This window comes from Periophthalmus magnuspinnatus, chromosome 23, assembly GCF_009829125.3.
Source record: "Periophthalmus magnuspinnatus isolate fPerMag1 chromosome 23, fPerMag1.2.pri, whole genome shotgun sequence".
Taxonomy (NCBI): Eukaryota; Metazoa; Chordata; class Actinopteri; order Gobiiformes; family Gobiidae; genus Periophthalmus; species Periophthalmus magnuspinnatus.
This window is the reverse complement of record NC_047148.1, coordinates 12,309,708-12,337,202: the sequence shown is the minus strand read 5'-3', so window position 1 is coordinate 12,337,202 and position 27,495 is coordinate 12,309,708. Positions and strand designations below refer to the sequence as shown.

Genomic DNA, 27,495 nt, shown 5'->3' with positions numbered 1-27,495 from the left:
TCTGTTGACTATGGACCCCAAGGATTTGCCTGTATTGCCTATTGGTTAGTTTGATTCTTCTTATGCAGAGAAAACATGCAGTAATTGAAGAATAATGAAAAGCATTATATCATAGTTTATATTTGTCATTGTTATTCATTGTTTTTCGTCGCACCATAGCGCTGAAATGAGTTCCTTGTTTGGGAATTTTGTTCATTTACAATAACAATAAAATGTAGTCTGATTCTAATCTCTGATCCCTAATACACCTCTCAATTAGCCTGAAATGCTAGCCTCTCTGCCACTCCGTTAGTAGGCCTGTGTTTTTCCTGAGTCACTGGCTGCTGTGGTCCATTTCCGCTGTGGTCATAAACAGGGCCAGGCGGGGTGACACCAGGTCGCGACACCATCATTTGTTTTCTGCTCGTGTGCTCGCTCATCGATTGTGACACTAGCGCTCAAGGCTAGTGTCGACGCCGTTTACCCAGATTAATTAAAAAGTCCCTCATGTCACATCGCCTCAAGGTGTGAGCTCACTTTGTCAAGAGCAGTACTAGAGTGTTAAAACTTCACAAGACGCTTAGGCATTGCGATTTGAAACTGAAAATTTAGGTGATATCTCAATCTGGGTTTCACTGCTGTCAATCACAACAGTGTTAATCTACTAAATAATCCAGAGAATCAATATGGCTTAGCACGGTGGTTTAATAGAGTTCTCGGTGCTATTGACATTGTTATAATTTTATATTTTCTGAGATTAAGCTAAGATGCAGTGCGAGGTTTTCAAGGTGAAGACCAGCTAGACTTTCAAATCATGACTCATTGCTGTGCATTTTCACAGTTTCCCCATCCCTCTGAACAAAGAGTGTGATAATTGTGGCTGCAATTAGAAAATAATAGTTTATTATCCACCCAGGTAATATTTGTCTGCTCTGGTTCTAAAATTGTTGTTGTGTCTGAATAAAATGCCACATTTAGTATTTTTATCAGTGCCAAAGTAGGACTATAGTGATGGATGTTAAAGACATTATAGACTGTATTCATGACATTTTTATCTTTGAATAAATGGAGGGAAGAGGGCTATATAACTATATGAGGTGATTCTTGATTTTTTTGTTAGAAATACACAAACTACCTGCTTTTAATAACCTTACTAAAGCATGGACAAAGACTTAATTGATTCAGACTTAGTAGCTACTTAATTAGGGGGTTAGGATATAACTGAAGTAGCCAGTAAGCCCAAATCATTCTTAATAAACTACTGGTGCATTATTAAGTGTTTGGTCATGCTTTATTAATTCTATTAAAAGTTATTAGTTCATTACCATGATGATATGTTATCACATTGTTACATGAACCCATTCTACCTCCATCCTAGTAATATATTGAAAGCAGCAAATAAAAGTTTTTGAATCATGCAAGTCAACCCTTAAACTCTCTTGTCTTGGGTAGTATTTTAAGCAGATAAAGCGCTATCTCTGGCCATGTTTATCTGAAGAAAATGGTTTATGTCTGCGGAGGTAATCTCCACAATGCCTCAGGCCACTATAATGTACTGCATTGTATTGTAGCAAGCCAAGCTCTTTAATCAAGCCCTTGCTATACACTACATCCTATTTTATTACCATTCATTATCTCTTTCTCATTACACTTCTCCTTAAAGGACTTGAAGAACCTGAAATGACCCTGTCTAATAATAGCAGTAATATACAGAGGCCTCACTGTCTGCAAATGAAACCTATCCATTCCTCATATATGGCGGTCGGGTTTGATGGACCCTGACAGCAGTTTGAATTAATGTCAAATATCCATCCTTATTTAACAGCCACATTGTCTGCTGTGTTACTGCATTATTGACAGGCCAGTATAAAAGATATATATTGATCACCTTCTAACCTTTTTATGTGTTTTTACGTTCGCATATGATCAGCATTCATGATCAATTGACTAAAGGGAATTAAAAGGTTAATTACTTGCAATGTGTAAGTTATGGGATAAAATGTAGTTGTATTTTTCAGCGATTTTACTATAACATAAACCTTGTCTACATTCCCTACAGTTGTAATGCAACATTTTATGATGTACCATGAAAAGTTATACCTTGTAGTTATGTATGACTGTAATTCTGTGTTCTTTAAAGTTCTTTATAGTTATTCTTAAAAATGTCTTCTTCTCTTTTTAGGTGATGTAATCGTATACATTAACGACATGTGCGTCCTGGGCACCACACATGCAGATGTTGTCAAACTTTTTCAGTCCGTCCCAATTGGTCAGAGTGTCACCATGGTTTTATGTCGCGGTTACCCTTTGCCCTATGACCCAGAGGACGTCACTAACGCCAACAACAACACCACCACGACCATCATCTCCCCGCTCGGTATCATGGAACAGCGCCCCATAGTGGTCAACGGGAGAGCCACCTACGACAACTACTTGGACTATCTTTCCCGTACGGCGCGTTTTGTGACGGATCCAAGTCAAGAGCAAGTGAACACCCAACAGCTCCTCGCCCCACACCCGGGTGACACCCATTTGGACGGGTCGCTTCCTGCTGGTACCGGTACCACACCACCAGACAGTGTTTCCATGGCGTCTTCGGGGCCGACGCAGGGCGAGCTCCTGACTCTGAGCATGGTGAAAGGAGTGGATGGGTTTGGGTTCACGATCGCAGACAGTGCTACGGGGCAGAGGGTGAAGCAGGTGCTGGAGCCTCAGGGCTGTCCCGGTCTGTGTGAGGGGGACCTGATAGTGGAGATAAACAAACAGCCCGTACAGGCACTTACACACACGCAGGTGGTGGAGCTGCTGAAGGAGTGTGCCGTGGGAGCAGAGACCAGCCTGGTGGTGCAGAGGGGCGGGACAGGTAAGACTGATGGGGCAGGTAGGATTGGGGGCAAACTGCAGGCTCAGCAGCAGCAGCTCTTTCTCTTTATGCATCTCCTTCTGTGTCCTTGTGTTTTCTGTCACTGTTTTTAACCACTATCCCACAGAAACCTCTTACACAGTCCTGTTGTCACAAGCGCCATGTGAACTTTATTGATATTTAAAATTTTTGTCTGGCAATATGTACATTTGTTGTGGATACACGTGGAAGAAAAAAGACGTATCACATAGACTGCTATTTTACTACACTATGAAGTTGAATGAACTCTACTCTGCTTTCGAATGCTATTAGCTATTTTCGCACTACGAAACTCTTTCTGGTGGAGGGTCTGCCACATGCAAGTCTCATGAAGATACTATTACTTTGCCTAGAATATTTAATAGTATGGCATTGACACCTTGTATTTTTTCCAGTTTCAGGTTTTATTGCTAGAAAAATATTGAAAAACATGCATTCTTACTAACCTCTAACTTGACTTACTGGCGTCAAGTTTTTGTCTCTAGACGTGTGGAACATGTTATGCAATGGAATAACATCTGCATGGTGACACACTCCACCAGAAATTCTACATAGTGCACATTTAAAAGACTTCAGTTTGTCTTAATTCTCTCTTAGTATATGTAAAATTCTGCTGTTTTGGACCACTGCAAATAGATATGAAGGGCTTTCCTCCCTGTGCTTCTCTGAGCCTTTGACAATGGCAGTAATGCGGTGCACTCTGGTGTTGTGGATCAAATTGTTATTCGCCTAGTAGTAACAGCAGACTGGTTTTGTGCTCTGTGAGTTGGTACAATGTGCTTCTCTTATTAAAACCTGGCAGAAACTTTTGAACAGGGTGCTTTTAAGGTCAGCGACAGTTGGAACACTTACGGTTGTGCCCTTTGTCAGACTAGAATTTGTATTATGATCTAAATCTTTGGAGTAGTCAATGATGGTTGTAGTCATACCAACATTACAACCTGTATTATTCATATTTAATAGCAAACCAGTCGGTAGCCGCATAGATAACATTTTTGACTCTAAAAACACAGGAAACCTTCCAGAAATCTCATGAACAACAGCAACATAATAATTTCCCATTCATGCACAAAGTGTGAAGTGCCATCTGTCTTCCTTCTGCAGAGGTTTGAGGGTTCAAACAAGAGCTGCCATGTAAAGAGCAGCCTGTCATGGGGAAAATGCCAGGCCTATTTACATGCTATATTTCTCTCATTATTTCAGATAAGGAACCGCTTAGCCCCTCGACACAACAGCACTGGAGGGCGCACTCACATCTGTTACGTGTCGATTTCCCTTGACATGACAAGCTCTGGGTCCTCAGGGTGAAAGTGAAATCTAGTGCCACCCAGCTGCCAGTTTTAGTATGTCAAACATGAATCCCAAAATAGCTAATTTGAAATGTGAAGAATTGCACGTAAACACAGACTCATTAAGTTCAAAGACATGTTCTCCTTGGGGAAATTGAGTGCAGTCACTTTTTGAAATGTCTTTTTGTAAATGCTATTTTTCATACTGATAAACAAAGAGCAGTGATCCACAGCAGGAAAGCACTTTGTATTTCTAATGTGCTTAAACAAACAAGGTGTCACTGGAAGCCTTGTCACAGCCTTTCCCACTTATCTACAGTTTGCTAGGTTTCTTAAATGATTACTTAGGACTATTTTCAGTTTAAAGGTATGATGATATACACGTGCATATAGGCTATTTACATAGTTGGTGATAAACATAGGCTACTTGAGTGAGTTAACTGTGCCAATAAGTCGTATACAGTTTGTAGCATAAGGTTTAATCCATATAAAATTGGCAAGTATGACCACTGCAGTTACTGCCACCTCCCCATAATTAATTTTATCAATGCAGCCAAGTTGCTTTTTCAATTCAAACTTAAAACCTGTTATAAGGCATATCCTTGAAGTGGATGATGATGAAACCCCTTGTATTAAGTTATATTTTACTACAGGAATTAGGGCAGATCAGGACTAAACCATACTTTAACTCTCTGGCACAGACTTTAGAAGTGTGGTAGTAAAATAAAAAAGGATTTCCACTCCCTCTGATCCCAAACTCCCACAGGTTATTATCTTTGTGTTTCCATGACAACTCACCCCAGTGTCCAGCATAAAATATTATATATGAGAGAGGATGGCTCAGAGACCAATCCTCATTTATAATTATGCGCATCCCTTGGCCTTTCAAGTAACCACATATATGTCTTCTATGTATTAGTGTAGAGAAACAAATATATACTGAAACGTACATTAAGTGATCAGTTTTGCTGTTACAATACCGGCTTTTGCTTTGTATGTCAATATAGTTTGCCCCCAGAAGGTTTGGTCTTTATAGATTTTTGTAACTTGTGCTTCATTCATGGACGCACAAGAAAAGCTTTGATTTCTAAGCCTGCAAACCAATCAAGACAAAGTAATTGTTTTAATTTTGTAGTTTTGATAATGATGAAGAGCTTGACTGTAGGCGAGTAATTGTAGACCCATTGTATCTGCAATTTTGGTACTATTTAAAAAACCTTTACCAAAGAGCCCCATTTCCTCCGCCTAATTTTCATATCAAGCCATTCTTGAAATTACATTGATTTACCCCACAAATGCAAACTCACTGCTGTGTCCTCTGTGCCACACCAGTATAAACACTATGTTGTCATTAGCCACCAAGCCTGTAGACCTGCTCCTGTGTACTCATGCCTGTGTAGTTTGTGCTGCATTTTGCCCAATCTGGCACCCGCCCACTCGTTCACACAAAGCATTGGCCACATGGTTTGATTGAGGTTCTGCACACACCTACACACCCGTCTTTTCTCGCACTTCCCTCTGCGCACAAGAGGCATAACACTTACATAAAGCCGTTTTGCAGTAATTTGTACCCTGTAAATCTGCTGTTGAGTTTGACTGCTGACCTGTAATCAATAGCGTGCACACAGATAACTGGAGGGCAACGCTGGAGGTCTCCTTTGAAAAAAAAGAACAGTTGAAGAAGAGAGTTTGATTTAGAAAGCTGCTCCGAGCCTCCCGGGGAATCGGTGTGTAACGAGACAGTGATCCATTGGACGCGTGTGTTTTGTTCAAGAGGAAAAACTTGGAAACAAAGATGAAAAAATAAAGGAAAGGAGGAGAGAAGAGGGAGAAGAGCAAGGCAGCGGAGTGATGATCTTGGGTTTGTGCCAATAGATCACAGTCTGTCAGACTTGTTCACAGGTACAGAGCTGTCCCTGCCATGACTGCTCCTCTGGTCCAAAGGGATCCCTAGAAAGATGTCAAAAACAGCAGCATGAAGGGCAACCCGCACAGATCATATCATAACAAAACAGGGCTAAATATATCTGAAAGGGGTATACCTAGAAAAAAGACTATAGCAGTGGGGATTTTAGTTTGTTTATGTGTTTACCCGTTCACTTTTAAAATATGAAGAAAATACTTGAAATATTTTGAAATTTTCTGATAGAAGTTGTTGCCTTCAGTGGTTTTATTGATGTTACAAGCTCTGAAGTTGTTGCCTTAAATAGAAGTTGTTAGTCTCTTTAGTTTTTATCACAACATCAGAAGACTATTTAGTTACCCTAAAGGTTTAAATGTTTGAATGTAGGTTTCGCTCTCTTATCTTTCAAAATGCATTTACAGTCCTGGCTTAATTGTAGCCTTCAACAAAATAATTCAATTAACGCAATGTTATTATGGCTTGTCTGACCATTTAGAAGTTAAGATTTTAGTTGAAATATTGCTTAATTGTAGTTGAAGTATAGCTCATGGATGTCATTAGTTTTCGATTTAAAGCTTTTCAGCACCAGGGACAGCTCCTTCTTTACTCCATGTTAACTGTGACTTATAATCTCTCAGTCTCCAGCCCGCTTGTGCTGTTACACTATTATGTTTAGTTAATCGAATGTATATCCCAGTCCTTGATGTTTGTTTACCTATTTAATTCTATTCTATATTCTCTGTCACCTGTCTGCTGTGGTGGAGTTAGACAAATGGCTTCACGCAAAGCTTTTGTTACCGACTGGCATACAATATCAGTAGCTGCATAATGTGAATCTTAAGCTTGCATGAGTAAAAGCAAGAGAATAAAGGTTGATGAAGATCGCATCTAGAATATCAGTATGTGTTTTTATGTTCAAACCATGTAAAATCTGCCAACATTATTTACTTTTATATATTTTCTTTATTTTTTTTGTAAGTAAATATATGTATTGCTTTACATTACATTACAATTCCATGATATTAATGATCTATTACATCCCGTACTCATGATAGTAATAGTCTTATGTAGCCATAGTTGACTTGGGGTTGACTGACAGATGTGTGACTGCCAATCTGTGCCGACCACCACTAATCATATTTTTATTCCACATTAAAATTTAGGCAAGGTGGTTGATGAGTTGGCTAATGCACTACTGAGCCACTGCCACCCCGAGTTTATTTAAGTAAATAGATATTATGCAAACGTGTTGGATATCATTTACGCAATTAAGAATCTCTGATCTTGTAAGTACTGCTGTGGATTCTTTATTAATGGTTGAGTGAGACAACATAACTTTGATTCATTGTCATTCTGCATGCTTTTGTGTCACCCCGGCTATATTTATTGAAGCATAAATTTCCAACGTTCGATGTAGAAGTCGAACCCGCCATTTTTCAGGAGCTGAGCTGATTTGTGCGCGTTGTCATTTAGCACTTTACTGTAAACAGCAGAAGTGGCTTAGTTTCTAAAGGTCATTGGAAGATAAAGGAGATTGTGGCGCAGTATGGGTGCCCTTTTCTGCTGCAGTGTATCAGAAAGAACAGCCTGTTTATTGTAAGGTATAGTTAAAGTGATCCCCCCTAAGCATCCTCAAATCCTGTGTTGAGAGCTTTGTGAATCATAACCTTTATACCCAGACACCTTGACGCAGAGGGAATACGCAATACATCATGCCATTTGTTAGGATTTGTATTACATAATAGATTCAGAGGCTTTCGAGTAACAATACAATAAAATGGCATTTGGTTTCAAGATATTGATTTACCCTTTCTTCCTACTCTCTTTTGTAGTTATTGACCTTGACATTTTGTTTGTACATATCTGTTTCATTTTTTCTTCTGCTGATTTATGTTCAAGCTGGTTATCATTTGTCACCTCGTAATTGTTTTGAGTCTGAATTTATTTTTTTTGCTTTTTCAACACTGCAGGTTACTATTCCCCCTGGAAGACCACAAAGCAGGTAACAACGTCTGCCTCTAAAATACTAAACTGTCCAAATTTCTGCTTTTAACTTCTTAGTATGTAGTTTTTCTGGCTGCTTCTGTAGTGTTCTTACAAATAATAGCACTGTATTTTTCACTAACTTTAGAGGTAGCTGTCATGTTTTCCATACTAATACTTTGTGCACGTCACATTAGTCAGTCCTTTTGATCTCTCTAAATCATCGTCAGTGGATAGGTCAAAGATGGCTCTCAAAACTAGTCGAGAAGACTGTTATTGGAGTCAAAGCTGATTCACGACTTCACGCTCACTGTCAATGTCACCGATGAATTCAGCTCTAGCTCAAGTGCTTCAATTTGTGTACCTTTGAGTGACACCAAATCCTCTTTTCATTTTATTTAAGTTTATATCTCAATTACTCTTATATATAAATCAACAAGCCAGTTCTAACAGTTTGGATCATTTGTAAAAATAAAATTTGTAGAAATAAAATATGAAAAATATATAAAAAGTAATTAAATACATCACAGTAGCATCAAAGTCATCCATCTGAATTTACTGTTTGATTAAAATGAATGCCATGATTGGCCGGTTTGGATTATCTCCCCCAAAGTTTATCATTTTAATTTATTACAAACTCGCCCACTACCCTGTTTCAATAGAAACTGGATCAGAGAAATGTAGTCACATTTTGTGCAGTGTGCTCTTTGGATTAAAGGTTTCAAATGAAGCTTTTTACATATTTTTAGGTAGTTGGTGAGCACAAACCAAATATCGGCCTCTGGTGGAGATTTAATGCCGATAGCCAATACACTAAAAGGGCAAATATCAGCCTGATATATCGGTCTATCTCTACTGATTTTATTACGTTTTTATTTAGAAACAGTTTGACACTTTTTTTTAAATAACTGAAATTATTGTGAAAAAAGTAGATTAAAATCACAGTACTTAATATCCATATTGTATATCGCAATCATTTGCAATATCATGCAATCCTAATTTTTTAATGTAAAGGGAGGAGTATAATGCTTCAAGTACACTGTGTGTGTTGCTTTAGCATGACTAAATGTCATTGTCATTTAATAAAACTAATTTTTATTAACCTTTATTTTATTTCCACTTTAAATCCCAAATAGTTGTTCAGTAGTGCTTCTGAAAGTCCATTGTTAAAAGTCCTGTTTAGCTCTGCTTTTGTCTGTTGGGCCCTGGGACTGATCAAAACATCCCCTTAGATAAAATTTGTTCAGACTGTGTATTTGCCTACACACCAGTGCCTCGCTCATTCTGTTCATCTGTACACCTGTGTGCGCCTGTGTGTGCGCCTGTGTGCTGCTGTGTTCGCCTGTGTGCGCTTGTGTGTACCTGTGTGCACCTCTGTGTGCCTGTGTGCAGCTCTGTGTGCCCCTGTGTGTGGCTGTTTGCGGCTGTGTGCCCCTGTGCGCGGCTGTGTGTCCCTGTGTGCGGCTGTGTTTGCCTGTGTGCCCCTGTGTGCGACTGCGTGTGGCTGTGTACCCCTCTGTGCGGCTGTGTGTGTGCCTGTCCTCGGCTGTGTGCGGCTGTGTGTGTGGCTGTGTGCGCGCCTTTTTGTGCGCCTGTGTGTGCACCTGTATGCGGCTGTGTGTGCGTGGCTGTGTGCGCCTCTGTGTGTGGCTGTACGTGCGCCTGTGTGCGCCTGCATGTGCAGCTGTGTGTAACTGTGTGCGTCTGTGTGCAGCTGTACATGCGCCTGTGTGCAGCTGTGTGTGCAGCTGTGTGTGCCTGTGTATGTGAGCACCTGTGTCTGCACATGTGTGCGCCTGGGTGTGCAGCTGTGTGTGCGCCTGTGTGTGTAGCTGTGTGTGCGCCTGTGTGTGCAGCTGTGTGTGCGCCTGTGTGTGTAGCTGTGTGTGCAACTGTGTGTGCAACTGTGTGTATGCCTGTGTATGCCTGTGTGTGCGACTGTGTGCGACTGTGTGCGGCTGTGTGCGTAATCCATTTCACGGCTGGACATCCTCCTGGCTCTGCTCTGACCAGCCCCTGACCCGGTCCCATTGACAGAGCTATTACCCTCATTCCAGATCACAAACAATGCACTGCGCACTACATGAAATATCTATTGTTCTCAATGTAGCCACTTTTATACAAATCTGGCCCCAAAGTTCAAGCCTTTATGTCTTTTTATACTGTAATATTTTAATTGTTGGACATTAAATTAAACAGCATTGCTGCTCTGTTAATAGTCCCATTTGACCATTTGCTGCACCCATTCTAAAGTTAATATTGGTTTAATTTCCATTAATGTGTCAGCAGGGGGGATATGAGAGGAAGAGTGTGTGGAAAATTGTTTTTATGACCTAGATTTAAATATACAACATGCAAACTTACCATAAAATATTGTAGACACATGAACTCTTTTTGTGTAGTAAGTAATACATAATAATAAATGTTTGTAATGGATGTTAAACCCAATAGAAGAAGTTTACCCATGCAAGCTCAAAATTATTTCAGTCATGTCCAGGACAGATTGCCAAGCAGATATAGTAAAAAATATACAATAAAGTTGGAATCGTGATTATATTTATGTATGTTTGAATATAAAATACCAATATTAAAACAAGTTTCCAGCCAATTTCAGCCTCCAGCTCGTGCCCTCCCTGGGTGAGCTCTTCAGTCATTTGACATGTCAGCCTCTCATCTTGTGAATCTGCTCCGTGTCGAGTCGTGACTTTGGCAGCCGGCTCTATCTGACACATCAAGGCTGCCGCTCTGAGGGACCGGTGTCATCAAAACTGTTACTGTCGTCTCCCACGGTGACAGCACGTTTCTGTGGCCTAACATATAATTGGCTTTCATGCAAATCCACTTTATCTGACCTCCTATAACCTGTTTTGTTTATGTATTGTTTAAACATCAAATTTTGTAATCAGTCATCCCTATGTTACCATGGGTTCTCTGGTAGTAATAACTTGACTGGGGACTTGACTGACTGGGGGGAAGTTGCTTTATAGTGGATGAATGTGAGTGAATGCTTTGACATTCTGTGTCATTGTGTCTCTCTATTTTCTGTCTTCTGCTGCCTCATAGATATAAGCCTTTTGTAAGGGGGCATGTTTAGGGTATTGCCTTGTTTAGATTCCTCAATAACTAACTTCTCTAACCACCGGGTTATATTGTATACATGGTTTGTGACACATTTTCCATAGTCAATATGCTTCTACTTTTATGGCTGTATTGCAGATTTGACCCCTTCATGCTGCTATGCTTTGCAGGTCCTGGATCAATGGGAGTCCCAGAGTAGCCCTGCTCAGACCAGCCTATCTGCCCCTATTATCTCCCACAGCGCTCCCTTCTTCCCTCCTCTGCAACTACACAGAGGCTCAGTTCCCGAGACAGCCTCTGAGGCCCTGGTGCTGGCCAAACCTGACCCCTATGACCTTTATGAGAAGTCCAGGTCTATCTATGAGAATAGGCGTAAGTACAAGACTGAAGCAAATACAGGATTCAAGGTGCTGCGATTTTCTATAAATGTTTTGGTTCAAACAGATGGGTTGTTTTTTGATGATTGTTCTCAAACAGCTGTGACTGTCAGGAAGTCTCTATTTTAGTATATTGTATTTTTATATCATTTGTAGCTGAGTCTAATTGGCCTGTTTAATTATTTCCACATACCTCCCTTGTGTATGACATATTGGTTGTTGCTACTTTTAAAGAGTATGGTTCTGGGTTGTTAACAATACAACGATAGAGATGGTAGATAGAGTTTTCAGTTATACACATAAGGCTGATGACTGTCAGATACAAGTCATAGAAGTTTCTATTTTAGTATATTATATTTTTATATCATTTGTAACTGCTCCTGAGTCTAATTGGACAGTTTAAGTATTTCCGCATACCTGACTTGTGAATGACATATTGGTTGTTGCTACTTTTAAAGATTATGGTTCTGGGTAGTTTAGAATAGAGATGGTACATCAAATTGAGTTTTCAGTTCCACAGACATAAGGTTGATGACTTGTCAGATACACTTTGAAACATAATAATATCTTTAAATGTTGCCTGGACACAGCACTGTATGGGGTTTCTGTGGGAAGAAGCCTCACTCTTCTCTCTCATGAATACCATGAATTTCTTTCCCATCATTCCCACTGGGTCCCAGCAGAGCCTCTGTGCCATTATAGGGGATACAATTGGAATCAATTTCTCATTTGCCACCTTGTCTGTGCTTGACTTCATTTTGCTACTTTGCAAATCATGAAGTTGTTGAACCCCCTGATTACAGATCAGTGGGTGCGTCTCACACAATACTGTAAATAAGGCGGGTGTATTACATGCTGTAAGCACTTCATGACTTTTATAGATGATGCTGATACTCTGCACTGACAGTAATGCTGAGCCAGTGCCTTTTTGCCTTGTTCTTAGGCCTTGTTTTCTCAGGCTTTCGCTAACTCTGTGCATTGTCAGTGGAAATAAAATATTTGTTTATTTGTTCTTCTTTATGACTCTTATTTTCTAGAGCCCAACCAATCGAAGTCTGTTTATACAATGGACTCTTCAGGTAAACCAGAAATGAAGTCCTGCATAATGCCCTATAGTTATCAGAAACGTGAATCATAATGTGAATTAATCTATGACATTTCAGGGGTGGAGTACCAGGACATCGAGGTGCACCTCCGGCGGCAGAAGTCTGGGTTTGGTTTTCGGGTGCTGGGCGGGGAAGAGGCGGGACAGCCTGTGAGTCCAGAGACACGTGAGAAGGCTCGTATGGCGATGGGCGTGGAAACCCTGTCACTTTCTGCCTCTAACAAAATACATGCTATTTAACCACCGCTAGCATTTGTCCCTGAGCTTTTGATGATATGACTGCGTTATTGTCTGTTGTACTGTGAATGTACTGTATTAACAGCCCTGCTAACACTCATTGTAAGAAAATCGAACAGCTTTCTTTGTCTATAACAGTGTGTGTTTGATAACAGATTTTGATTGGGGCAATCATTGAGAAGAGTCCAGCCGATGTGGATGGGCGCTTGCGTCCTGGTGATGAGTTGCTGTTTGTAGACGGGATCCCGGTGATGGGGAAGCCACACAGATACGTCATTGACCTGATGCATGGTGCTGCTCGCAATGGACAGGTCAACATGGTCATCAGGAGAAGAGTGCAACCCGCAGGTACTTTTAATTCAGCTTTTCAGAATATGTTTGATTTGCCACAGACATGGACACTTAAAATAAAATGCATTGCCTATACATAAGGTTTAACAGTTGGACTGGAGACTGGATATATACATGAAAAACCTGGACTTTTTTTTTTTTACATTTGCAAAGACCAAATACTCCCCAGCCTCAGATGGTACCATGTCACTTAATTATTGACATTGACCTTTTCGGCTCAACCAAGACAATATCCTGACTCTAGCATAGCTTCATGTGTTCCCTTTACTTAAATCCAGAGGCGGCACTACCATTAGGCAAGAGTAGGTGGCCGACTAGGGCCCACGACTTTGTATCAAAATAAAATCTGATTGTCTGATCCATCTCTTTGGAGAGGCGTGAGGATGTCTGTGTGGTGAGGCAGGCTGAAGCTCTCCCTTGATTATACTTTTCAAAGTTTATTTTCACTTAAGCCACAGCTACTCATCAAAAAGTCTATTCATAGAATCACTGTTCTGGTCCACTTTTAGACGAACACGATATGTGAATGAGCAGTGAATGTGTTGAATGCATTTTAATTACCTGCATATTAACTCTGAGTATTCACACATAAATGACCCACGCCCCCAAAATGTTGCTGTTTGTGGATATTGTCCATTGTTTGTACCTACACAATAATCAGACCGGGAGGCAGGGAGATGACAAGCTGCCAAACCTTACACACAGAAAAGTAGTCCCATTTAAAAAAAAAAAAAAAAAAAAAAAAAAAAAAAAAAGTCTAGACTGAAACACTTAACGCTTAAGACACTTAATTTTTTTCTGGTTCAAGCTGTGTACTTTTTGATATTTAATCTTCCCTTCCTCGAACTTTCAACCCTTACACTGACAGGCTTGAGCGCATTTATTTGGATCTGACTCGTCCCTCTCTCTCCCTGTGCATCTTTATGCGACAGCAGCAGCGCGGGGCAGAAATACACACACTCCTCTGTCTGCGTACTTCTGAACTGAAGGGGAAATGAACGGAACAAATGCCAAAGCACATTTAAGAAGTTTACCACAACTTCAAAGAGTTTTTGGTATATTGATATGCAAATTAGCCATGTGCGTCTGTAACAAGATGTGCTTTGTGCACAGTTTAGGATGAAAACTGTGAGGTGAAAACCTAATCCCCACTGAGTTTTATTTCATACAGGAGGAGAGTCCTCAAATGTAGCTCAAGTGTTTCTTGTTTTGTCTTAGAGCTAGTTCAAAGTCCACATTCTTTATTAAGTGTAAATTGTCTGCATCAAATTGGTCCTGGTTTTGCTATCAGAATTTAGAACTCTCTGGCTCGATATGAAAAAGTCAATAAATATGCCTGGGTTAAAACATGATCTAAACGTATATACGTACAAGACAGGGTTACTGTGTCCTTGTCCTGGTTATCTAGTACGTAACTATTTAAATAAGATTCTAGAAATTGAAGTTTCCAGTTCACCATAATTCAAACAAATATAGATGTGCGCATCTCAAGAACAATGGGGAAAAACAGACAATAAATATTATAGGGTCCCCAACTTCCTAACTCCGCCACTGTTTCTATCCTAATTGTAACACCAGCACTTGTATGAACTGTCAAACTATGCTCTCAGCTCATTTATGTCTGCACCTAGTTGGTAAATAGCTTTTACTGTTCATAGCCATTATTCCTTAGTGATGATGTTCCAGAGTTGCATTTTAGTCAGATGTTATAGACAAATCATTTACATGTTTAAAAGGTAAAGCCTATTTGAATTTATTATAGCTTTATCTCATAAAACATTCAGGATAAAAGAAGACCTAAAAGAAAATAATTATAGGGGAGAAGAGTTGTCAACACTGTCTGTGGTACATCTCCACTGCGTGTCTAAATTGGTAATGGCAAAGCAAAATGTCAGCTTCAAATTATTCGTCTTAGGATTCTTCTCAGGCTATTACATGTCACCTTTTCCACTAACAACTAGAGTGACATTGTCTAAAACTCATATTACTTTTAGTTTCTTCATATATCTTTTTACAAATTAGTTTTTTTCAAACTGTACCTTGTATGAAATTTTGGATGTTGTCTTTTTTCATTATACTGCTGATGTCCAAGACAAATTTCTCCATTTGGAGACACTAAAGGCTTGTGTTATTTTCCATCCCTCCGGTTCTCTTGGAGTAAATATATTCCTCCTCTTTCAGGTGAGCCTTGTGCGGAAAATGGTCGCAGCTCTGGCTCTGTGTCCACTCAGCACAGCTCCCCCCGCAGTGACTTCACGTATGGGAACAGCATTCAGGCTCCTAACTCCTCCACGGGCCTCAGCTCCACTCCAGACGGACCCAATCAAAACTCACAGCCGCACGATGTCATCATCAACAGGAAGGAGAGCGAGGGCTTTGGTTTCGTTATCATCAGCTCGCTCAATAGACCAGAAGCTGCAGCCACCAACAGTAAGAAAACTAATACTTTATTTGGGTCAACAGGTAACAATAGTAAAGATACAACAGTACTCAATATAATGTAACTTTTTCACTATACAATACACGTGTGACTCAATATGCACATGTCTAACACCAGTCCATATGAGAGGAAGCATCTCTTTGCGATATTTAAACAGAAAAGAGATATTTATAGTAGTCAGGTACTCAAAATGGTCCCTATAAACAGGAAACTGGAACTTATTAATAGAGTAGGAAACTAGTCCTGACAGATAAGGCTAATGACTTACATGGTTTGATAAAAACATAGATTATCATCCAAAAATAATGGTGACAACTTTCGATTTAGAACTATCTTAAAGTTTCTTCAGCAATATGATATATTATATATCTACTTCATACTATTGTCCAGCCTTTACACACAAGGAACTCTGCACAAAAGCTGTAGTTTTGAGGATACCAGCATTTACCCGTGTCTTTCAATGACAGTTTGGCCCTGGGCATTTTGTAATTGACAGACTGGAGTTGAGTCCCTGCCTATCACATATCCCACAAACAGCTTCACCTGTCAGTTATCATAATGTCTGTGTGAAATCATGCTACATCAAATTTCAACATAGCTTTGATATACAACTAACTGTAGATTTGTATGTGGCTCAAGAATAGGTCACAAGGGAGATGCTTACATAAAGAATCTTGTTTTCAGAATTGGTAGAAAAAAATCTGTTCAGATCCAATTACAGCTACTTTGTCTTGTTTCAAAGCACAGTGCATGTGTAACCTAGCAGGTAATCTACAAGTGTCACAACAGGAGGCTGAATTAAGCAGAAGAAGAGGCCATAGCTCAATTTGAAGTGAAGCACCTCTCATTTTATCTCCTCAATTATACATGCCCTCCCACAGCATGTCACTCACAAACATCTCTGGTGTGTGGCTGTAAGCATCAGCACTTCGCCCACACATGCATGAAAAAAACTGGAAGTCTTACATAAGCCTGGAGTGAGCAGCAAAATGATAGAGAAATAGTCAGTGAGCTAGTGTTAACAGGAAAAAGAGAGACTTCATCGTCTGCTTCTTGTGATTGTATTTTCACCCGCTGACTGAGTGCTGCGTTCGATCTCCACAGCTGTGCCGCATAAAATTGGGCGCATCATCGAGGGCAGTCCGGCAGATCGCAGCGGTAAGCTAAAGGTGGGAGACCGGATCCTGGCAGTGAACTCTCAGTCGATTGTCAACATGCCGCATGCAGAAATCGTCAAACTGATCAAAGACGCAGGACTGACCGTCACGCTTAGGATCATACCACAGGAAGGTGAGAGAGTGAACACAGCCTCAACCTGGAACAGTGATGGATGGAGCTTCATTATCTTTATTAAATGTAATGTTTTAACAAGGGACATGAGTTATAGCTTCCACTTAAAAAATCACTCAAGTTAGCCTTCTTACCAGACCTGCAGCTTTACTTTATTATGTTATATTTGCCTAATTGGCTTGTGGGCTGCTTAGTTTATTGCATAGTGATATAGCTCATTTCAGTTCATTTCAGTTCATCTGATACTGTTTTTGTTAAACTTGCCAGATTGTGAAGTGACTTTTATGTCACATTTACTAATGTAAAGATTTGTGGGGATCCAATACAGAAATGATAAGCAATCGCTGCAATTTATCTACAGGCTTTGCGGAATCATAAAACTATACGACTTGCAGCCTTTTGTCTGAAACATAAATAAAATAGTGTTTATGTTGAATCATTGCATGTTGCAAATAAATGCGATGTAACGTTGAGTGATACATAAATGTACACTTTGACACAGTAAATATTGTCTTTGCTCATAATTGAGAGTAATGTGAGTCTTATCATATCATAACAATCTCAGTTTAACATAGATACTTAATGCTTGGCCAGTGCTAACAAACGTCATTGTAGTTTAATGTGTGTGATAACTATTCTGTAACGTAATTGTCATTTATAATTGGATACTTTCTCATGCATGAATATGACTAAGGCACTTGAGAAATATCTGTTGTCACAATTTTCCTGAGCAAATTGATGTTTTCAAATCAGATGTGGAAATTGCAAAATGACACACCTATTTTGTTGATCATTATGAAATGCTTGATAACATATAACTGCTGCTAGTAGGAATTATTTTTTATCACAGCTTTCAGTAGGGCTTTGCCGTATGACTAAGTTTTAATTTGATATTAAACCTTACTCTTTCCCTGAATATAAATAACACAGACTTTTAAAAGTCTTCAGATTTCCTTCTTCAATGTCTAAACTGAGGCTTGACTGTTAACTTCTCAATTAAAAAGACTTAAGGATATATCTTTGACAGTCAATTGCACAGCCTTACCTTCCAATATTTTGTCTACTGCATGTATACAATATGGCTTAGTTCATATCTTTGACCATAAATTCTTCACAATGTACATCATCACTAAATGCATAAAATAACCTTGAGTTGGAGTCTTTGAAAAGCCCAGATTTACAAAATAAACCCAGGATCTGACCTCCTTAATAAAGGTTAAAAGCATTTGTAATTCAATTTCCTCATGCTGTGTCTTTCTGTCTGGCTCACAGAGATCAGCAATCCCCCCTCTGCCCCCAGCTCGGAGAAGGAGAGTCCTCTAGCCCAGCAACACAGTCCTGCGACCCAACCAAATACTACTACTACTCCCACCACTCAACAACCAACTCCCGGGTCAGAGAGTGTCAGCCAGTCAACTCCAGTGCCCCATCAAAGTCCCGTGAGACCTGCCCCGCCACCGCAGAGTTACCCCCATGAGGGCAGGTGGGTACAAGGCATTACAGATTTAAGGGCGGTCTCATCACTGCAGCTTATTCCCCTAAATTGCATCTGGTACACTTTGAGCTATCTCCATTTTCAGATGCATTGAAGCATTTTATAGACTATTCTCTTATGCCGCTGTTGGGAAAACATTCCACATTTACTCCAGTGGACCCCCTAATCCAAAACTTTCTCTTCACTCTGTATTTATTGTACATATTACAACTACTACTGGTACTACTACTACTACTACTACTACTACTACTACTGCTACTACTAGTGCTACTACATAAGATTTGTGAATACTTATGTTAGTAGTTAATTGATTGATTTAAAAAAAACAACACCTCTGAACATGGCAATCAACCATTCATTTATGGGCTTTGTACATTATTAGAACTAATGATTTAAATTAATTTTAAAATAAATCAACACAGTTTTTATGTTTGTGTAGCATGTCTCACAAGGGAATATAAAAAATCTCTATTTCAATGAACACCAAATTACCTTTGAAGGACTTAAAATTGCACAAAAATGTACATAAATCAAATGGTTAGTTAATCTTACAATGTTACAATTTTACCTCAGCGCTTTGGATTCACTCTTTGACAGATTTCATAGACATTTGTTTACAGTAATTCTGTTAAAGGTTCTTTGTTGGTTATTTTGTTTTTGATTATACTTGCTACTTTGCTACACAGACATCTCAAATCATCATTATCATCAATGCATCAATTCTAAGTGTGTCAATTATCTTGGTCGTGGTATTCTGAATCATCCCACATATAAACATATATACATGAAAGAGCTAATGTTTTATCAGGAAGAATAAAAGTCTTTGTTGTTGCTTCAGTTACAGATCTGAGGTGAAGGCGAGGCAGGATGTCAAACCAGACATTCGACAGCCTCCGTTCACAGACTACCGGCAGCCCCCTGTAGACTACCGACACCCCCCAGTGGCCGACTACAGGCAGCCTCCCACTCTGGAGTACAGGCACCCTCCACTGCTCGATTACCGGCAGTATGCCATGCCAGACTACCGCATGCCTCCAGTGCAGGTGAGATACACTGCATTATGACTTGCAATGAAATTATTAAATGTGATCATTTTTTAGAATGGGACAACAAAATTTCTCTACTTATGAGCTACCTGCATGGCCAAGACCTCCTGGCTATGTAATAATACATCCATCATTTTACTGACATGTCAACAATTAAAGTGATATGTTACAAAATTGATACTTTTTATTATTTATTTTATTACAAGTTTTGGTTCCATTACAACTTTTTATGTGTGCTTTTGGTCTTGTCTTGGTTTGGTTTTGATTTAAATCCAACTTAGTCCCAATGTAGATAAGGTTTGTTCCTATTTGTGTCCTTGTTTAGGTCCAGTCTAGTCCAGTTTAAGTTTCTGTTTTAATACCAGTTTAGTTGGATTTTGGACATATTTTCATGTTATCAAATTTAGAATTATGATTATGAGTACACTACTTTCAAAACTTCAACATAAAATGTATTTAAATTTGAATGTCAAATTAAAAACCCTTCAATTTTTTTAGGCACTATTCCAATGTTGTATTGTAAAATATCATATTTACTATTGTAAACTATCATATTTACTTTTTTCTTTGACATAAATTATGTATCACTTGTTTAACTTATGCCACTATCCACTTCTATTCTAATCTATCATCTCTGCCTGTTTCAGCTCACCCAGGACTTTGACTTCTTCACGGTGGAGCTAGAGAAAAGTGTGAAAGGCTTTGGGTTCAGTATTCGCGGCGGACGAGAGTATAAAATGGACCTTTTTGTGCTGCGGTTGGCAGAGGACGGACCAGCCATCCGAAATGGGAGAATGAGGGTACGTGTGATTTTAGCACATTGCTGCGAACTTTTAACACTTTAAATTAAGCTGCCTTCTATCTTTGTTTCTTACGTAGCACACTTATTGTCTGACGCTATCAAAGCTGCCACTGCAACTTTTCACTGTACATGTCCAGTTCAAAAAATTGTGCCAACCTATTTATCTTCAATTTAGATAAATGTTTAGTTAAGGTATACTATTTAAAATCTGGTAGTTAATGGGTAGATAATATTAATATACTATCCAAATGTTTGAAATAGTACAGCTTCCTACTCTAATGTACTCTTGTGTTGTAAAGACAGGAGTATTTAAGCATGCGCTGACTGCCCTCACAACAGCATGGAGTATTTTACAAGGTTGTTCATTGACAATTTAGATTTACCCGGCAACCCTTCTTCTTTATTTGCATGTCCTTAAGCCCGATCGCCTGAGCCTGCTCTTCAATGCGTTTCTGTAATGAACCTGTCAGAGATAATGTGTGCCAAACGGCCCTGGGGAGAGGAATTACTTTTCCCTGTGGTGATGGAGATGATAAAGTCCAGTGGACCCCTGCACCATATGGGAGAGAGGAACAGGGCATCCCTCTTCTTCTCCACTTAAAGTCCACATACAAAGTGTCAGAGGGTTTGACAGATGTGCAGACAGTTAAAATGAAAGGGGAATATTTAAAGGTTATAAAGCAAGGTCTGCTCATAGTGTGAGAGTGTAGTTGCTCTGCTGTCCTCAACTATCTAATTCTGCTTTTTATAATGTCCCAGCTCTTTTTTCAGAATGGAAATAGCTCTGCCGTTATTAAAATACATGCAATAATGTTTCAATTGAATTTATTCACTCTTCGTTTAAAGATTCCTGCTGATATGAGAATCTATGACTATACATATAAGCCAAATGAAAACCCTGTAAACTATAACAAGCTCTCTTCCTAGTACAAGCTTTTAAGTAAATTGTATAAAGTAATCACAGGGTCTATTTAATTACCACTCTAAGCTCTAAGCCTCAATAAAAACTTAAGCTTGGTCTGGCAAATCCCAGTGTGTGCCAGCTATTCAACTTTGCCCCCCCTTTATTAGAGATGAGATAGAGTTGGTTCTCCTCTGCTGTTAGGAGGTGAGGATTAATGAGCGGCCTGTCCTGCCTTCTACCTCTCCTCAGACCACAGTAATGACACCAAATGGCTCCCTGTCTCTCCACTGGAGTCTCCTCCCGATGTTCAAATTACCCCAGCCATTACCACAGGCCCTGTCCATTTGTTAGCGTAATTGGTCAGCACGTTTTGTTCTGTTCCCTGTGAAACCTTCCCATTAGTCAACCCCAGTGGCATTGACTGGCATATGACCCTCACTAATGTCATGTAGTGGTCACAGCTAAATACATAATGATGAGAAAATGTTATTTGCATGAAGTGATAAGCAAATGGTGCTGTGGGGAGATAGGGAGGAGGTAAGATGCATTAATATGTTTATCTACTGCTGCCACTTGATGATGTGTTCAAAATTGAGGCACATTTCTGAATAACTGAGCTCTACATTGTCATTTTCATCTTTCCATTTTATTGTCTTAAAGGTAGCATACAAAACATATGCTCTTACTGCATAACTGAACTGTTTCAACTGCCATAATTGAGGAAAATATATTCAACTTTCTGATTGGCTAATGGGCTTTAAAACCAAAACATAAACATGAGGTAAAATGTATTATTATTATTTTTATTTTTTTTAATAAAGTTTAACTGGATACAGATAAGTAATGTTTCTGAAATATTTTAAATAAATCCTACATATCGTACTGGAGGTGAGTTTCCATTCATTTAGCATTACAGCCACTTTGGTGGTAACACAGCTGGCAGGGCGTATGACATATACTTGAAAGAAATGTTTGGTTCAGTCTCCATATTATACATCTTCCTGACTACTTTCAACTCTTTGTAAAGTCATCCTCCAATAACTTTGGATTCAAAACTTTTAAAATAACAGAATGTTATAGCAGTGACTCCCAATTAGTGGTTACTGTTCTGGCACTTTCAAAACCTTTGGTCCACAGCAGGTGTCGCCTTTTCTTGGTTGTTATGAACTTTTGGTATTTGAAGATGAATGTGAGTGAAGTTTTAAACTGATTAAAAAAGTTACAGAATATTTCATCCTTATTGTTGTCTTTATTGTTGTAATACAGAAAAATGTGATAGGCCAAAAACAATAAAGAATAAATTGAAACTTCAGAGCATCACATATTTATAGAATTACACACTTTATATTGAAGTCTATGTAAGTCATTTTAAGTATCATTGATCCATTGATGTTTTATTTTCCAGGTTGGGGACCAGATCATAGAGATTAATGGGGAGACCACTCGAGACATGACACATGCTCGGGCAATAGAGCTGATCAAGTCTGGAGGGAGGAGAGTTCGTCTGCTGCTCAAACGAGGAACCGGGCAGGTCCCAGAGTATGGTATGTAGTTACTGGTAACAAGATGTTTTCTGTTTGTTTGTTTTTAAGAATTACCTCTACTTTTCAATCTAAACTAAATATTATTCTTTCAACCTAATTTCATTTAACCTTTTACACATACTACTAGCATGTATCTTTATTAATATTATAGTTAGGTTTATTGTTTATGCATTCAATCTCCCAATGAAGGAACTAATATTGTGTCTTCTGATTCTGATTAACACTAACTATCTTCTGTCCATTTCAGTGATCTATCACTAATTGATTGCTCTAGGTTGTTACTTCCCCTTCTTTAGGAATGGTATCTTCCAGTCTCTCCATGTGCATGAAAAGTGACAAGCATGGCTCTCCCTATTTCCTCCTATTGGGCCACCCTAAAGACACGGTTTGTGACCGTCAGATGTTTGTGTCTACTCTGGTTTCTGTGCTGTGGTCCTGCATGGTGTGTTGTGACGACCTGTAAATGCAGCATGAAAGACAGCCTTAACAATTATACTTAAGTGCTTCAACTACAATAAACAGGCATTTTGTTTAAAACAATATTCACCACCAAAGCACAATTATCTGCACTTTTTTTAAGTATAATGTTTTCATTCAAATGTTTACACGGTACTGGTGCTAGAAGAACACTATTTTGATAACTTGATTACAAAGTAGTTAGAGTGGAAGGCCGCAGTTGTAAAACACAGGAAATGGAGTGTGATTTTATTTGCCTAGCTTACTGTTTTGTGCCAGCTATTTCCAGCCAAGGATTTAATCACCTTATGTGAGCAGCCTTGTCATGCTTCCTTTAGAGCGTATAACGTTTGATATATGCTCTCACTATGGCCAGGCATGAGTTTGAAGCATTTATTATGCAACTATTTTAATTATACAAGGCCATACGAATATGGAAATAAGGAAAGTTTTAACAAAGAAATGCATACTGCTCAAAATAATTAAGAGAACAAGTGTTTTTATTTATTATTAGTAATACATAACAATACAACACATAAAGGTGCAGACCTAAATTGTTCCACTAAGTAACAAATGCAATGGCAAAGAGTTCTTTACCAATTGCATATGTATGCAGTTAAATTAAATACTTTTGAAATAACTTGAAAAATGCTGTATGTTTTACATTGAAATTTGGCCCTATCATTACTAAACACATATGGGACTGTGAAATTAAATGTTCTTAAATGTACCCAGAATATATTTATAGTATCATGCTGCTATAATAGTGCGTGGGAGTCCTGCTATAATTAGACCTCAAGGCGCTTCTTGCGTAGCCCAGACTGTGTCCGCCGCCTATGGCCCACTGAAAATGACTGATGGCCCAGGGGCCAGTACTCACTGAGGCAGAAACTGAAGCTAACAGTCTGTGAGAACGCACAGTTTTGGAGGAGCGTCCAGTGAAGTGTCTGCCCTGGATAGAGACCTCTCCAGGCTTATGGGAAAGAGCCTCTTGGCCCCTCAGCTTTTCATTCCTGCTAAGGCATCACCCTATTGGGCACATCATCCATTTCATTAAACCTGTTTTCGATTTTCCGCCAAAGGTTTTAGATTGGCCTGGGCTTTAAGGAGAGCTATGGGAGGGCCGATTGATGCTGTCTAACAGTAGGGCTGCCCTGCTATAGTGCTGCTCTTGTGAATGCTTTTAGGTTGTAGAATTATGGCTGCAGTATTGCTTGTATCTTGCATTTTCTTTCGCAGTGGCATGTGTGCATGCTTTTGTGAGCAGAGGTGGGTAGTGTAGTCCACTTTTATTCAATATTAATCTTACTCTAAGTATTTAGGATTTACAATGTGTTGTAGAAAAAAAAAATCTTTTAAGTTATTCTTTTTTAAGGCAAGTTTTTGTTTTTATGGTAAATATTTGATTTTTTTTTTTTGTAGAAAAAGTTGAGAGACTTAAGAGTTATATATTAAATATTATGTTAAATGCTTGTGTAGAAGTAAAATTGACTAACTACTACTATTAATTTATTACTACCCACCTCTGGAGATTATATTTCTATATGTCAGTTTTAACTGTGCATGTTTATTTCAGACAATGCCGGCCCATGGGATGTTCGCCCTACAGCCTCCCCAAGCCTGTCTGAAGTAGCCCCGCCCATTGACAGCCTTTCCATGCCATCGCCTCCATCTCATCTGGTCCCTGCCCCAGAGCCCCCTTACCTGTCACCTGTGGACATGCCTCGAGACACCTGCAGCAGGCCGGAGCGATCTAAGAGCCCTCAGACCATTGAAGTGTTGAGTCCTGAAGCGATAAGCAGTCAGGGCAGACGAGCAGGGGGCAGCCGGGCCAAGAAAGAGGGTGGCAGGTCCATCCACAAAGGCACACACGATGGGTGCCGAATGGGGCCAAAACTGACGAAAAGCACCCGTGGGCGTTCAAAGGAGAGAAGTGTAAAGGACAATAGAGCGCCTGCATACTCTCCAGGAGGGACCAAGCTGCCCCACACTAATGGTAATGGCAACATGGAGCACTACAGCAGTGGAACTGACCTGGACCATAAGAAGATAAGGGAGTTGGATAGAGGGTTGGGGGAGAGCCGTCCAGTCCTACCCCCAAAGAGCACGACCACAAACAGCAGCAGCGCCTCAGGTAGAAAGGCCACAGTCTCCCCTGGGCCCTGGAAGATTCCTGGATCAGACAAGCTGCCCAGCACACTGCGGTCAGGCACGTCTACGCTGAGCAGATAACAGCACTATGTGGACCGGAGCATCTTTTGAACTACAGATCAAACTACCTAATTGAAACTTACTTTTTGTTGGGTACTCAAAGTCAAACTGAGGGGGACATGTTTTCAAAGAACCTTTTATTTATGACACCTTTAAATTATTTTAGAGATTTTACACCTACCACCTTAAAACTGGAAAACCATTGATGTTTTCACAAATGGGATCAGAAGAATGTGTGCAGTTGTTGGCAAGATGCAAACTATAAGCAACTTTTTAACTGGAGTGGCAGAACTGTCAGTCACTCGTGGAGTTTTTTATCTACATAGTGGAGTCTATTTTATAAAAGAAGGATTTGAAGTTGGAAGAACAACAGAACTTTGCCTTAACTGACTGGGTGGGCCTGAACTTTCTTGAACATCAGACCATAATAGAGATAGATATAATAAATGCATATGTGGCATCATTTGTAAATAAGATCACCTTTAAATGAACAAATTGACAATGGGGTTCACACATTAAACTTAGCTGATTTTGAGGCCGTAGTTTGCTGGGTTCAAAAACTGTGGTTGCAGACTGCACTGTTTGTGTGAACCGTGTGTATTTTAGTGGGACTGTCGACTCAATCCATCATTTCTGCTTTTAAGTGTCAAAGCAATCAGTGGTAATGAAGTTGGGCAGAGTGCCTTAGACAAGTTTTGAGACTCTGCAACATTTCAGACCGGCTGCTATAAGACTGACTACACAGTTGGTAAAAAAATATACTGTATTTTTTAAATTGAGTATTAGATATATCGCATTAACAGAGTTTTTATGTGGAAAGAGCCTCATTTCAAATCATTATAGTTTTATTACAGAGTTCTGACACTAACATTTTATTAAGAATTTAAATAAATATATGTAACAATGTTTAAGCTCAGAGCTGATTTTGCACCAAAAACAAGACCAAATAATTACGGATAATTTGAAACCTCTAATTAACTATAATTTTAGCTGTTAACATAGTAAAAACATCTGATTTTCCAACCTTTGTGTAAGTTTAATAGTGTGAATTTATACGGATCTCCATGCATTAAGGTTATATTCTATAGTATGCAGTTCACACCTGAAAAATGTATTGGCAATTGAATATAAAAAACAAGTACATTTACTTCATCAAATTTAGTATTTTTCTCACATCTCATTATGAAAATGCATTGATGGATTTGAGGAACTGACCAAGTGACTTTGAAGCACAAGGTTTTGGATTGGATTTGTTGGGTTTGTCCATGTCATGGCACAATGGTTCATGCCCTCTGTCATAAAGGAGCAGCGTGCAGAGAAATTTCACTAGACTTAAACCAAATGCAACATTTCAGACAAAAGGTAGCACCTGCCATCATCAGCTTAATAGAAATGTATGTTTGTTACTTCTGTGTGAAACAGAAAAAAGTCTATATTTGTTAGCATTCGCACAACTCATTGCTGTCCATATTTGAGCTGCCATACAGCCAAAAGGTTTGTTAGTTTATATACAACTAAAAAAAAGTATCTGGAATTGTGTGTTGACACTCCAGCATCTCAGCATCACTGTGTTGTCCTATAGCAATGTCTAGACCTAACAAATATCTCTATAAATATGACTTATTATACTATTGATGGACACAAAGACTATATGTGGAGCAACTATTTTTTATGAAAGCAACATGTGGATATATTAACTTTTGCAGAAATCTTGTTTACCTGTATAATATTCTGAAAGAAAAGTGTAAAAAATAAAAACTTGACACAGCATATAAAATGTGTTTCATGTATATCAGGGCCTGTTCCCTCAATTTAAATTAGTTTTACCACAGTAATACCCAGGATGGCCACATGAGGGCTGGAAGTTTGCGTTGCAGCTTGTGTGTATCTGATCATGGCCTCCACTAGAGGTCAGTAGAGACCAAGCCTGCACATAACATGGTTTCATAATAGTTTACATAAAGTTATTACAGAGAATTCACCTGCTGCTTTTTATCCGTGCATGTTTTATTTTTATCATATGGCCATAAAATATTTTATTTTTTGTTGTTTCTATTCAGAAATATACCTACGTCTTCAATAGCTTAGTCACCAAGTGTTAAA

General features: G+C 39.2%; 1 protein-coding gene across 13 annotated transcripts in view; it reads left to right on the top strand.

The window, feature by feature from the left end:
• magi2a (membrane associated guanylate kinase, WW and PDZ domain containing 2a) overlaps nt 1–27,169 on the top strand; it is a 152,927-nt gene extending 125,758 nt beyond the window's left edge. For 3 of the 13 annotated variants that reach the window (XM_055231992.1, XM_055231996.1, XM_055232001.1), the window contains 13 exons: nt 2,162–2,842; nt 8,044–8,075; nt 11,305–11,506; nt 12,549–12,590; nt 12,675–12,790; nt 13,009–13,201; nt 15,386–15,634; nt 16,749–16,934; nt 18,207–18,417; nt 19,268–19,472; nt 20,123–20,275; nt 22,587–22,725; nt 24,758–27,169. In XM_055231992.1, coding sequence (XP_055087967.1) covers nt 2,162–2,842; nt 8,044–8,075; nt 11,305–11,506; nt 12,549–12,590; nt 12,675–12,790; nt 13,009–13,201; nt 15,386–15,634; nt 16,749–16,934; nt 18,207–18,417; nt 19,268–19,472; nt 20,123–20,275; nt 22,587–22,725; nt 24,758–25,413 — 3,065 coding nt within the window. In that variant the 3' untranslated portion in view covers nt 25,414–27,169. Of the gene's footprint in view, nt 1–2,161; nt 2,843–8,043; nt 8,076–11,304; nt 11,507–12,548; nt 12,591–12,674; nt 12,791–13,008; nt 13,202–15,385; nt 15,635–16,748; nt 16,935–18,206; nt 18,418–19,267; nt 19,473–20,122; nt 20,276–22,586; nt 22,726–22,999; nt 23,111–24,757 lie in introns of all 13 variants that reach the window. The other 10 variants (XM_055231993.1, XM_055232004.1, XM_055231994.1 and 7 more) reach the window with 8 other exon arrangements.
• Nucleotides 27,170–27,495: the final 326 nt, after the last annotated feature.